At 50.4% G+C, this 13,536-nt stretch overlaps 2 protein-coding genes across 4 annotated transcripts in view; one reads left to right on the top strand and one right to left on the bottom strand.

Annotated features, from left to right (window-relative positions):
• Actn3 (actinin alpha 3) overlaps positions 1-4,746 on the bottom strand; it is a 16,602-nt gene extending 11,856 nt beyond the window's left edge. For 2 of the 3 annotated variants that reach the window (XM_055610636.1, XM_055610633.1), the window contains exons 1-2: positions 4,024-4,172; positions 170-284 (exon numbers count right to left, since the gene is read on the bottom strand). In XM_055610636.1, the coding sequence (XP_055466611.1) occupies positions 170-284; positions 4,024-4,167 (259 nt within the window). In that variant the 5' untranslated portion in view covers positions 4,168-4,172. Of the gene's footprint in view, positions 1-169; positions 285-4,023; positions 4,173-4,700 lie in introns of those variants that run through there. The other variant, XM_055610635.1, reaches the window with a different exon arrangement.
• A 278-nt stretch (positions 4,747-5,024) lies between these two features.
• Positions 5,025-12,339, top strand: Zdhhc24 (zinc finger DHHC-type containing 24). Its single transcript, XM_055610640.1, has 3 exons — positions 5,025-5,337; positions 6,435-6,712; positions 10,178-12,339. The coding sequence occupies exons 1-3, from the start codon at positions 5,057-5,059 to the stop codon at positions 10,471-10,473; spliced, it is 855 nt and encodes a 284-aa protein (XP_055466615.1). The 5' UTR covers positions 5,025-5,056; the 3' UTR covers positions 10,474-12,339.
• Positions 12,340-13,536: the final 1,197 nt, after the last annotated feature.

Here is a 13,536-nt window from a genome sequence, read left to right as displayed (position 1 = left end):
ATAAAATAAAATAAAATAAAATAAAATAAAATAAAATAAAATAAAATTAATTAATTAAAAAATGCTGTTTTCAATCTCTCCCTTCCCCAATACAAGTCCTTTCCAGCTCTCTGCTGCCACCATTCCCACAGGTCTCCAGACTTCCCTGACCACAGATGTGCACCCTCACCAGAAATGACCTCCAGGAGCAGCATGAGCTTCAGGCCGTTGCGGAAGTCCTCTTCAATGTTCTCGATCTGAGTGCCTGCCTTGCGCAGATGTGAGTTGCACCAAGCAGTGAAGGTCTGGGGACAGAAGACAGTGATTGGACTACAGGACTGGATCTAGGCATGGGGAAAGCTGAGCCCAGAGCACACAGACGTAGCTCCTCCATTGGGATAGGTCTTAGGACCCAAGACCCTGACTATAAACCCTGGCTCAGCCCCTGGCTTGCTATGTCTCCTTCTCCAGCTCCTTTCCCTCTTGAAATTTTAGTTCTCCAGAGAAAAGTGAAATGGTGCTGGGGCCTCTGTAGGTACCTGTGGCCAGCGCTTCACTGGAGAAGGGATTAGAAAATGTTAATAACCTAATTATTAACTAAGCTCATATAAAAATATGAGTTTTAATAAGATGTAGCCCTGAAGCCGGGCACAGTGGTGCATGCCTGTGATCTCAGCACTTAGGGAGGCAGTTCAAGACCAGCCTGGTCCACAAAGTGAGTCCAGGACAGCCAGAGCTACACAGGGAAAGCCTGTGGGGGAAGCAGGGAAGAGGGGGAGAAAGATATAGCCCTGCCCTGTAGGAGTTTGCAGCCAATCAGAAACTGCTGTCCCTGAGGCTTACTGGCAGGAACATGCAGAGGAATGTGGGGTGGAGGGAGACTGTCTAAACTAGGTGGGGGCTTCTTGATAAGAGGCTCACATTGGATCAGAGCTGTGATGGAAGAGCTGTGATGTACGGGCCCGGGAAGGGCAGGCAAGGGCATGCCAGGCAGGGGCAGACACGAGGGGAAATGTGTAATAAGGAACAGTTGTTCTGTTTGTGGGATGGCACCGTGGTACTGCTGGAACGAAGCTGGGGGTGTTGGGGTATCAGTGGTGAGAGACAGACCGGAGGGGTGGCAGGGGCCAGGTCATGCATGATCCTGGCTGCTAAGCCAGGGAGTTTGAACTTGATCCTGAGAGCTACAGAGAGTTGGCAAAGCTTCAGGCAAGAGGGAGGCATCAGAACTTAATTATCTTTGGGACAGGCCTCTTTATGCAGCCCTGGCTATCCTGGAACTCACTATGTGGAACATGCCAACAGACAGAAGTCCGCCTGCATTTGTCTCCCAAATGTAGCCCAGATCTATACATTTAAAAACTCACTCTGGTTGCAGAGCAGGGGAAAATGAGGAGGTGGAAATGGATACAAGGCATAGTGAGAGATGGGAGTAGGTATGAGGAGGCAGGGGTTGTATTTTGTTTCATTTTGATTCCAGATATTCTTTTTTTTATTATTATTTTATTTTTTTACACTTTATTCACTTTGTATCCCCCCCATAAGCCCCTTCCTCCTCCCCTCCCAATTCCAGATATTCTTATGGCCTTGTGGTTAAGACTACTGGCTGGTCTTCCAAAGAACCTAGATTGGATTCCCAGCACCCGTGTCAGGAGGCTTTTAACTGACTGTAACTCCAACTCCAGAGATCTGACGTCCTCTTGTGGTCTCCACATACACACACATAAATTCAAACCAATCTTTAAAGAAAAATTTAAAAAATATATATTTATGGAATATCTGGGCTGTAGCTTACTTGGTAGAGTGCTTGCCTAGCACACAGGAAGCCCTGGGTTTGACTCCTACCATCACTTAAAAGTTAATACAATAGTGCATGCCTGCAAATCCCAATTTAGAAAGTGGAGGAAGGGCTGGAAAGATCATTCGGTGACTAAGAGAATTTGTTGCTTTTGCAGAAGACCTGGGTTCGATTCCAGGCATCCATTTGGTGGCTCATTACCACTCCAGGTCCAGGGAATCTGATCCCCAATTCTGATCTCAGGCATCAAACATGGATATAATGCATGTACACTTATGCAAGCAAAACACACATAAAATAAAATGAATAAACCCATAAAACATTTAAAAAGAGGAGGCTGAGGATCAGAAGTTCAAGGTCATCCTTGGTTACATGGAAATTCAAGACCAGTGTGGGCTACATGAAACCTTAAAAAATGGCCAAAAAAAAAAAAAATTCTGTGAACCAATTATTTTTGAATATGATCAGCTGAAGGGGACTCAGGTATCAGGAGAGAAAAGGAGAGCTCCAAAGCTGGAAACCCTGGATATTGGAGTCATTGGTGAGCAAGAAGCACCCATCGAAAAAGAATGCAGGAGCAACGATGGACGGGGCAGAGCAGCACCTGACCAAAAGAATGTGATAAGCAATGGGGAATGGGGAAGAAATAACTCAAATGTCCATTTATAGGGCAGAGCCTGTTCTGTTAATGGATTAACGGGTGACATGGGTTGTTGATGGACATGGTGGCTATAAATTGGAGTGAAAGGACCGTTCTGATATTTTAAGTGGCAAAGGCAAGAAAGAGACAGGCAGATGTCATGGTAGGGACAAACTTGGATCTTGGAGAAGGCTGGCTGGCTGAGGCGGGGTACGGGGGGGGGGAGACAAGGAGCAAATGGCAGCTGGAGCCAGGGGCAGGGATGACATCACCCAGGGATTGCCGAACTCAGGGACCACAGCCATGCTTGGAGACAGGTGCAGGGGAGTGGGGGGGGGGGGGGGTAGCAGTAGGGTGGATCATCCCAGACCTCAGCCCAGTCAGCTCAGGCTCCTCACCCCTGCACTCAACTCCTGTCTTCTAACACAGAGGAAATGCTCTGGTTCTAAATTCTGGGGTTCTCGGTTCCTGCAAATTCTACTACTTTCCTGGAATCACGCACAGCTGGCAAAAGGCAAGCACAATGAAGATATAGTGCCCTCCCTATGCCTGGCCTGCAGATCTTCAAACTTTCCTCAATTTGGATGGAATCATTTTCTTTTTGGGGAACCCAGGTACCCTGCTCCCTCCACCAGGGAGCTAGGAGTGAAAATAGTTTCGGGGAGGGAGGGGAGAGTGCCCTACAAGGCTGGGCCTGGGCAACAGCTGCCCACATGGCCCTCTTGAGCTCCCCCAAAGGCGCTGCCTCAGCACAAGTGTCCATCTGGGCCCCTGGATTAAGTTACTGGTAAGGGGACCCGGAACTCCTCTCCTCCCGACCTTCTGGCCTTTTAGCAGACTCAGGGCTTCTAAGACAGGGAGGGGTATCTTGGGAAAGAGTGGGTAGGGGCAAGGGACAAAGAGCCCCACATGGGGCATTCTTCTTTATTTTTCCTCACAGTATATAATAGGCTGCCTCTCTCTGCCCTTTCCTGGGCCTCAGTTTCCTCACTTGTCAAGCCTGTAGAGGGACTATGGACACCATCCTGAGCAAAATACAGGGAAAGAGTGTGAGATAGTTCTTCTCCCCTGTTTCCCCAAATCCACTGCCTGGCATGTTCTCCTCAGGATGGCATCTGGGGATAACTTGGAGAGGAGGGTGGGTGTGCAGCCTCTAGGATGGCCTGCAGCCACCACCTGGACTCCACCATATAGATGAGAAAACAGTGTTCGCGGCTGTCCCAAGATCACACAGTTAGCTAACCACAGAGGAACATGATTTCCTGGGAACCCCTCATCTCCCACCCAAGAACAAGCTGGTCTCCTGGACCTTGTCCAAAATCTACTTTCACATGCAGAAGTGGGGCAGTGGGCTCAAAGGAGTTGGGGGAGGGGGTGTCACTGGGGACTCCAGGAACTCCTTGACAACCTAAATCCTTCATGAGGACTCCCAGCCTTTCTTCTAGTCCTTGAGGACAGCAGATAGCTGGTGGACAGAGCCCAGGTTGGGGAGTAGCAATCTAGATAACAGGGAGGAGGCCCTGCCCTTGAACTACCCACATACCGAGGAAGAACTACCTGGCCTCTCAGCCTCAGTTTTGCCTTTGGGAAATGGGTGAGCACTCACTTTCCGCTGCTGTTTCTCCCAGGCCGGGTCCAACAGCAAGTCACGGTCCCAGTCCTCCTCCTGTTCCATGTACTCGCCGCCCCCGCCGCCCGAGAAGGGCCCCTCCCCGGCCCCCAGACCCTCGGGCTGCATGACCATCATCATCTCGCTTAGGCTCTTGGCTGTGCTCCGCTCCGCTGGGCAAGCGCTTGACCGCTCAGCTGGGTTAAGTAGGGCCCGGCCAGCCGCAGATCGGATTCGTACTAAATATGGGGGAGGTGGGTGGGGCCAGATAGGGGGCGAGGGAGCTTGGGTCAGAACCAGAAATTGTGCTAGAGTCAAAGATTGCGGAATCGCGGGGAATGCTGGGGTCACTACTGGCCTAGACAGCGGGTTCGCATTTCAGCTCTGCGGTCAGCTTGCTGTGTGATCTTGGGACAGCCGTGGGTCTTGTCTGTTTCCTCATCTGTAAGGTCGAGTCTAGGTGGTGGGTGCAGGCCATCCTAAAGACTGCCCCTTGCACCTGAGTCTGTCCCCCCTCCAATCACTGAGCGCGAGAGATAGACCCCTATTTCTATTTCACAGTCTGTCACAACGAGACAACAAGGCGTTTGGGGAGTTTTCTAGGGTGATGGAGACACCCGAGCATGGAGAAAGGCCCGGGGCCAGGGGATAGGACCTGCCAGGTCTATAAATACCGGGGCGGCTGCAGAGGAGTGTAGGGAGAATGTGCTGAGCCGGGAAACCCCGACGCCGCCGGGACTGCAACCCAATCCTCCCGGGGTGGCAGCCAGCCACACCAGGGGGCGGCCCCTGCCCTACGCTGGGCAACGACTTCATTTTGACACCTGGGCGGCAGCACCAACCGGATTGTGAACATCTGGTCGGTCAGCCAATCGCTTCTCTGCGTCTGTGGCCCCTCCCTGTAATTCTGGCGCGCTGCGCACCCCTGCCGAGCTCCTATTGGCCGCAGCAGGCATCTGTCCGCCGCTATGCCCGCCCCAATACGGAAGCAGTGTGGTTCCAGGGATCCGACCGCGGGCGGGTTGGAACCATGGGGGAGCCCTGGGCAGCTCGGGGCGCAGAGGGAGCGCCCGCACGGCTGCCGCTGGTGCTCACCGCGCTGTGGGCTGCCGCCGTGGTCCTGGAGCTGGCCTACGTGATGGTGCTGGGGCCCGGGCCGCCCCCGCTGGGACCCCTGGCCCGGGCCTTGCAACTCTCGCTGGCTGCTTATCAGCTGCTTAACCTGCTGGGCAACGTGGGGCTCTTCCTGCGCTCGGATCCCAGCATTCGGGGAGTGATGCTGGCTGGCCGCGGCCTGGGCCAAGGCTGGGCGTGAGTGTCTGGAGCGGGGGTCCACAGGCAGAAGCGGGGTGTGGGGTACGTCGCGGGCTCTGAGACCAAGAGAGGCCCCAGAACTTAAGATGTCAGAAACCGGATGACGTTAGCATCGAGTTGTTAGAGCCAAAGAACTCCTTTAGAACCTGGCATTCGCTACTTATTTCAGATACTGAGCAGGCACTGTTCTAAGACTAAAGTAAAAACAGATGCCCGACCTCCTGGAGTTAATTTCAGTGGCGGAAGGGGCAGATAATAAATTATAAGCCCAATAAAGAAGCAAATTGCATAAAATAGACGGCAAAAGATGGTGTGGAAACAAAAAACAGCAAGATGAAGAAGGCGAGGAGCGCAACTTTCAGTATTTTTGAATCACCTTTGTGTGATGTGTGAGCCCAGGTGCGCATGCCACTGGCACACAAGTGGAGCTCGGAGGACAATTCAGGAGTTGGTTCTCTTCTACCTACCACGTGGCTGCAGAAGAGAGAACAGGCCGTCAGGCCTGTGCAGCAAATGCCTTTAACCACTGATCCATCTCCCCAGCACAGTTTCAATTTCAGATAGATGGTCAGTTTCCAGCACAAGACTTTTGGGTGACGGATTTGTTAATCAGCCTGATTTAATTAATTTACATTTTACTTGAAAAGCCATAGCTTCCGAAAATATATTAGGACTAACTTGTCCATCTGCAAGTTAAAAACTAAAATATAAAAATAAGTAGTCAAGGTGGACCTCACTGAGGCGTTTACACAAAGCCTTGGAGGAGGTGCTGGAGTTTTTGAGCTGGTTTCTGGGAGGGTGGGGAAGCAGACCAAGAAAAATGCAAAAGCCACTGTCTGTCCAGAATATTCCAGAACCTCAAGGTCAGTGACTTGGAGTGGAGAGGGGGAGAGAGGTGTTAGTGGCGGAAGCACTTCCGAGCCTTTGAAAACCTTGCTCTTTAGAAGGTGTTTCAGGAGGTAGCCACCTCAGGCCTTCAGTGCTGAAGTTGGAAGGTGCCTGTCCCAAGACGGTCTCTCAGGCTGAGGTTGGGCATGGTCTGGGGCACTGAGAGCGATTGGGGGCACTGACCTGTGTTTGTCACACCCCTGCAGTTACTGTTACCAGTGCCAAAGCCAGGTGCCGCCGCGTAGTGGGCACTGCTCTGCCTGCCGTGTGTGTATCCTACGGCGAGACCACCACTGCCGCCTACTGGGCCGCTGCGTGGGCTTCCGCAACTACCGGCCCTTCCTGTGTCTGCTGCTTCACGCCGCCGGTGTCCTCCTCCACATCTCCGTGCTGCTAAGCCCTGCCCTGTCAGCCGTGCTTCGGGCCCACTCAGCCCTCTACACCGTGGCTCTCCTGCTGTTGCCCTGGCTCATGCTACTCACAGGTAGGGAACACTCTGAACCCTTGCACCAGGCTGGGGAGCTGGGCCCCTTCCCATGGGAAGTGGGGTGTCCAGCTGGTTCTCTTGGGCCATGCTCTGGGGACCCAGTCCCAGCACCACTTATAAAATGAGGGAAGCCGGACACCCAGACGTGTGTGAAGTACTGTACTTTACGTGGTGCTCCAGGACAAGAGCAGCGTTCTGGCCCCAGAATCAAGAAGGGTCCCCGGGGTCGCTGCAGAAGAGGAAAGGCTACTATGAGAGGCCGTGTGTTGTTGGAATGCTAGAAGGTTATCTAAGTCCTCCGTCCCAAACACCACACACACACACACACACACACCAGGTGAGGGCCGTTGCATGTACACCAACCCTGAGAGGAACAAAGGCGATGCCATGGAGAGGGTAAGAAATAAGGCTAGGATGGCTGGCCAGGAATGCATGGTGGAGGGTCATGAAGCTGGGGTGAGAGATGAGCCTGATTAGACGGGGCAGTGGGGAGCCCCTTTCTTTGGGTTTGGGAGGGGACTTGGAGCAGGAGGCTGATTGAACTGCTGAGTTCTGGATATTCCCCTTTCTTCTGACACCAGCCAAGATAAAAGTCCCACGGATGTGTGCACTCTTTGTTCCTTCCAGCCAGAACACTTTGGGCTTTGTTTCCTGACTCCTTTGTTCTGACCTTTCCACTGTCTCTGTTGACCTTGTTCTGCAACCTCCCTGGCCATTCTGAGAAGTCTCCATCATTCATGCACACTCACGAGCAGCCTCCGGAAGCCCACTGAGGTGCTCATGCCAATTCCTCTCCAGGCTCTTCTCAGTTCTGTATCTTCCGAGACCAGGTGCTTTCCTGCAGTTATCACAGCCTCCCTCAATGTCCCCAGCTACTCACTGACTTGGCTTTCAGTCTCTCCACCCCAGGACCTGTTGAAAAAAACACCCAAATGCCAGAAGCCCTACCCATTCCCAGATAGCTTACCTTAACATTTCCCTCCCTCTCTCCCTTCCTTCCTCCTTCACTCTCATCCATCCTTCCTTCCTTCCTTCCTTCCTTCCTTCCTTCCTTCCTTCCTTCCTTTCTCCCTCCCTCCCTCCCTCCTTCCCAGTCTTGCTGAATAGCTGAGGCTGGCGTTGAACTCATAATCCTCTTCCTTGGCTCTCCAAATGCTGGGTTACAGGCATGCATGTGCTCACTTCTGGCTCCCATTTCTTTGCCTGTGTTTCATTTCCCCAGTTCTCACATGCAGACCTACTTCTTGTCAGAAACCCAAATGTGCCCCCACCTTCTGTCCTTTTTACCTACCTTGCCTGTCCCATCTTCCCTGCTCCTGTCTAGCCTAGAGCCCTTCATTTTCACCTTTCTCTTGTCAGCATTCCAGCATCCTAGCTCATCTTCCTCTTCTGGCTGCTGAGAGCTGTCAGAGATACATGATGCCATGTTTGCGGCTCTGCTTCACCTTGTTTTCCAATCCTCCAGGTTGGCAGGAGGATTTCGAGTTTGCAGCAACCTGGGTTACATATGGAGCTGCATGTGAGCCTGAGCCTATCTCAGAAACAAAACAAACAAACAACAACAACAAAAACAATGTTGCTGTATTCAATGGCTTTTGGAAACTGGTGCCCCCTTGCTGGAGGCCTCTGCTGGTTTTATCATCTTTCTGTGCCGCAGCTCTCTTCACTGGCATTCTTGAGGGTCCCCTGTCTTGTATAGACCTTTTCCTTATTTTGCCTTCTCCTTCCAAAGGACTTATTTGTGAAGGCTTACCCTTGCTTTCTCCTTGCTCATTCATCTCCTTGCTCCCACCTGGCCTCTGCTCTGCCCTTCCTCTTGGAGTGGCACAAGCCAGGCTGTGTAGAAAAGCCAGCTCTCTCTTGCTGTAGGGAACTTCTCAGCCTCAGAAGCCTCCCGTGTCACATTCTTGACATCAACTGAAGCTCAGACTTTGATATTTTCATCTCCGCTTTCCTTTTTGGCCCACCTTCATCTGAGTAGATGCTACTTTTTATTCTATTTTTATTTCGGGTTCCTTAAGCCTCTACTTCCCTTCTACCAACCTCCCAACACTAGGTAGGAGAGAAAGAAGGGTAGAGGGGAGAGCGAGAGTAGAACTCTTTGGTTCTTCCAGGCAATACCAATCTCGGTCATCAGGATATCCAGCAGTCCAGCAAACCAGCAGCCTTCTTTGTCCATCCGTCTCAAAGTGATCCTTTCTCTCTCCTGGCTCTGGTATTTACACCCTCTCAGAGTCCTCAGAATTAACTATCTCCAGCTGGCAAAGGCCACGCCCCTCGAGAGATGATTATCTGCTTCGGATAAACTAAAAGCAGCTCCATATCCCACACTTGGGATTATAAACAAAAACTTGTTTATATAGCATGACTGAGTTTTTAAAGAACCAAAACTCCCACTGCACAGCTGGTCCCCACAGACTTGGTAACTTGTACATGAGTGTTAGAGACCATTCCTCTCACTCAAGCATGTCCAGCTGTTCTTGGGGCTCCTCCTGTCAGGTCTCTGCTGCACACAGATCTGCCACACAACAGGACTTTTTTTCTTTCTTTCTATCTTGGTTTTTCAAGACAGGGTTTCTCTTTGGCTGTCCTGGACTTGCTTTCTCTTTGGCTGTTCTGGACTTGCTTTGTAGACCAGGCTGGCCTCAAACTCACAGAGATCCACCTGTCTCTGCCTCCCTGAGTGCTGGGATTACAGGCATGTGCTACCATGCCCAGCTGCAACAGGGCTTTTTAAACTGCAGGACTATTGACACTGCTTCTTAGGAGTTTCTTCTGGGTGTTTTCTCTCCCTTTTATAAAAATAGATGAAGTCTATTTTTTCTACATAGTATTTTTTGCACAGCACTTCTGCCATGCTTTGAGGTTTTGTGTGTGTGTGTGTGTGTGTGTGTGTGTGTGTGTGTGTGTGTGTGTGCATGTGTGGTGTGTACATATGAAGGGCAAAGACAAAGTTGGGCACCTTCCACCTTCTGTTTGAGACAGTCTCTCACTGGCCTGGAACTTTGTCAAGTAGGCCAGGCCAGCAAGCCAAAAGGCTCCAGAGATCCACCTGTCTCTCCCTCCCATCCAGTCATTGCTGGAATTACAGGAATATGCCACCTCATCCAGGTTTTTATGTGGGTCCTGTGGCTCTGACTCCCTCTGTCCCCTCAACCCTGGCCATCTGCTTTCTGCGCATGTGTTTGCCCATTCATGACAGCTTCTTTCACTTAGCACAGTGTTTCATTGCCTCTGGCAGTCAACTAATTACTCAGTGGGAACTAGGTGTGTGCCCAGGCCAAGATGGTAGTAAAAGATACACTTTTCCATGTTACACAGATCCCAGGTGTACCTAACTAACTGAATTTACAGAAATGGAGGAGTGAATCCTGCCTCTTTGGTGGGTAGAGGGCGGGATTTGGGTTCGGGAAGGCCAGCCAACTGCTGTTCCCTGAGACCCTTTTTGTTTTCTCCCCACAGGCAAAGTGTCTCTGGCCCAGTTCATCTTAGCCTTTGTGGTGGACACTTGCGTGGCTGGTGCACTGCTGTGTGGCGCTGGGCTGCTTTTCCATGGGCTGCTGCTGCTGCGGGGCCAGACCACCTGGGAATGGGCTCGGGGTCACCACTCCTACGATCTGGGCACCTGCCACAACCTGCAGGCAGCCCTGGGGCCACGCTGGGCCCTAGTCTGGTTCTGGCCTTTCCTAGCCTCTCCTCTGCCTGGAGATGGGATCACTTTCCAGACGCCAGCTGATGTGGGTCTTGTGGCTTCCTGAGTCCAGGTAGAGCCAGAAATGAACAGGGCGGAGGGCAGCGGAGGAGGGAACTGAACACTCGTTTTCAGCTTCATGCCAGCCACAGGAGGGAGGCCAGGCTGGCCCTTCATGCCTGGAGTGGGTGGCTCTAGCCCCCTCTTTGGACCTGCCCAGTGTTCGCTCTTCCTTCTCTAGAGTTGGCCCCTTTTTGCAGAGAAGGGTCTGGCAAGGTGGCCACTTGGCCCAACTGTCTGCCCCTCTGCCAGGCTGGTAAAGTGCCCACTCAGCTCTTGGCCTCCCTCATCTTTGCTGGGTTCCTATCCTTCACTTTGTTGTTTTGGTTGCTCTTTTCCAGTTCTCATGATTGTCAGGCCTGGAGACTACAGAAGGCCTGGGATCCCAGTGGGCCAGGTCTCTGCCTTCTCCAGCCCTGGCAGGGTGTGGTGGGATCCAGGCAAAGAGAATCCAAACGTGCTCTAGTGGATAGCACGTCATACACGTGTCCGCAGCAGGGGTTTCAAGGAGCTCCTGTAGCTCACCTGTGTGTGGGCTACAGTTAGGATCTTTGCTCTGTAGGAAACGTAAAAACCCTGCCAGACCACATGACAGGACTGTGCGGTAGAAATGTAGGCCTTGTTGGCCTCAAACTCAAGGAGATCCACCTGCTTCTCCTTTCTGAGTGCTGGGGTTAAGACATTTGCCACCACAACTGGCCTAAGAGGTTAGATTTGAATGCAGGTCTTGAATCTGCTTTACTTTTGCACAGCTGAAGAGAGTAGGAGAAACATCAGGGCAAAAATAATCAGCTTCCAGGCATTCCAGAGCCCATGAAGGACGATTTTAATATTTATCTGTGTGTGTGTGTGAGAGAGAGAGAGAGAGAGAGCATGCTTGTGTGCATGCATGGACATTGAATCCCTAGAGCTGGGCTGTTGCGAGCCGCTGGCTGTGAGTCCTGGGAACTAAGCTTGGGTCCTCTTCAAGAGTAGTGTAGACTCTCAACCGCTCAGCCATCTCTCCAGCCCCCTCTTTTTTGCTTTTATTACTACTATCATTGTTGAGACAGGGTCTCATTTATCATCCCAGGCTGGTTTGGGACTTGCCATGTAACCCCAGCTTCTCTGGAACTCATAGCGATCCTACTGCTTCAGCTTCCCAATCACTGGGAATTACAGGTGTCGTGAACCCACACACCTGGCTTTCAGCATCTGATGTAAATATAGTAAATGGCGAAACAGACTTCAGTGCACCAGTCATCTGTTTGCCCTGAGACTCACTAAATGGAGAAGTAAAAATAATACAAATTTATGAGGGGGAAAGAAGATAGATGTTTGTGTACCAAAGAGCCTGACAATGTTTTGAAACATGACAGGTTGGGAGCTTAGCAGAGAATTAAAAATCAAAATGATGTGTTCCTAAAAGGAGGGGTAGATAAGCAAGGCAAAACCTCCCCAGCACTGTGAAAGGGGAGTGAGGCGCTGGGCCAGTCTTGGCGTGCTGTGTGTTGCACGGGCAGATCTGCTGTCCTCATTGGCATTATCCCTTGCCCTGTAGACTAATTTTCATGCGTTTTTATTTGGGTATGAAAGGCTCCTTATAACCCTTACCACAGCTTGTCTGGGAAAACAACCTCTTCCTTGAAGTCCCTGCTGTGCCCAACCGGGCTGGTGGTAATCATCCCCTTACTTTGCTTTGGTTGCATTACGTGTTTGTATTGGTTCTGCGTGTTTTGGTTGTATATGAACAAATCGCCAAGTTTACTCTTCTGTGGCTTGCCTTTTCACTCATATTGTTTCTGAGATTTATCCAAATTATTGCATGTAGTGGTATGGTACTCTCTTTCTCTTCCACATGGAGATCTGAATATACGAAACATTTTCTATTTTATTCCCCTGGTCATTTTCTCTACCCCAGCTTAGAGGGAATCGCCCACTAGGAATCCTTGCTCTTCCATACCAATCTGAGAATCAGCTCCTTAGATCTCACCAGTAATAATAATCATAATCAGTGGAGCCCAGTGGACTGTAGGTTAGCTTGGAGAAAGCCAGCATCTATGTGAGATCCAACCTTCCAGGTCAGGAACATGGTTTACCTCCTCAGTGAATGTTTCCTTATTTTTTGAAACAGGATTTCACTTTGTAGCTCTGGTTAGCCTAGAAATTATGTAGACCAGGCTGGCCTCAAACTCAGAGCTTCGCCTGCCTCTGCCTCCTAAGCACTGGGATTAAGAATGTGTACCACCGTGCCAGCTTTAAATCTTTTCAATAAAGCTTTTTTTTTTTTTTTTTTCTGACAAAGATCCTGTCTTTTGAGTGGATTTATTTTTGTATTTTATGTTACTATACATGACTAATGGACTGTTGAGCACACATAAAGATCAGTACATTTTTTGAAAATTTTGTGTGCATGAGAGGGGCGTGCCTATGCATGGCACATGTGTGGAGGTCAGAGGGTAACTTGGTTCTTTCCACGTGGAAACTGGGATTGAACTCAGGTCACCAAGTTTGATTGCAGGTGCCTTTGCTTGCTTAGCTGTCTAAATTGGTCCCTTGTTGTAGATTCTTCTGTTTGCTGCATTCTTCTGTTTATGTAATCATCGTCTTTGCTCTTCCTCTAAAAATCTATTTTGGTGTAGACAGCAGTCCCAACTGGCCTGGAGCTGTGTAGCCCAGCATGGTCTTGAATTTTCATTGACATTCCCACCTCAACTTCCTGAATTCTGAGATTAGAGATGTGAGCTGCCACATCTGGAATCCTTTTATGTTTTTATGGTTCTTGCTTCTCTGCATGGGTGAGACCACTATGTTAATTTTTTTATGTGTATGGGTACCTATATGTATGTATGTGCCCCTTGTGGGTGTTTTGTGCCAAAAGACGTCAGATCCCCTGAAACCAGAGTTACAGGCAACTGTGAGCCATATGGGTGCTGGGAACTGAGCCCAGAGCTTCTGCAAGATCAGCAAGTGCTCTTAATCACTGAGCCATCCCTGCAGCCCATTTCATTAAATAAGTTCACTATGAGTTTAATTAGATGCTATTAGGTTCCACATACACGAACAAATAAATGCAAAAATTCAAGAGAAG

The sequence above is a fragment of the Psammomys obesus genome, unplaced genomic scaffold, assembly GCF_907164565.1.
Source record: "Psammomys obesus unplaced genomic scaffold, mPsaObe1.curated_primary_1811, whole genome shotgun sequence".
Taxonomy (NCBI): Eukaryota; Metazoa; Chordata; class Mammalia; order Rodentia; family Muridae; genus Psammomys; species Psammomys obesus.
The sequence above is the reverse complement of the archived record's forward strand: the minus strand, read 5'-3'. Positions and strand labels throughout refer to the sequence as shown.

What these genes read in the sequence shown, in the direction of transcription:
- Zdhhc24 (XM_055610640.1), top strand. Translation starts at nt 5,057, where the DNA reads ATGGGGGAGCCCTGGGCAGCTCGGGGCGCAGAGGGAGCGCCCGCACGG. An exon ending in GGCCTGGGCCAAGGCTGGGC is followed by an intron (nt 5,338 to 6,434) that starts GTGAGTGTCTGG and finishes ACACCCCTGCAG; the next exon opens with TTACTGTTACCAGTGCCAAA. An exon ending in CTGGCTCATGCTACTCACAG is followed by an intron (nt 6,713 to 10,177) that starts GTAGGGAACACT and finishes TTCTCCCCACAG; the next exon opens with GCAAAGTGTCTCTGGCCCAG.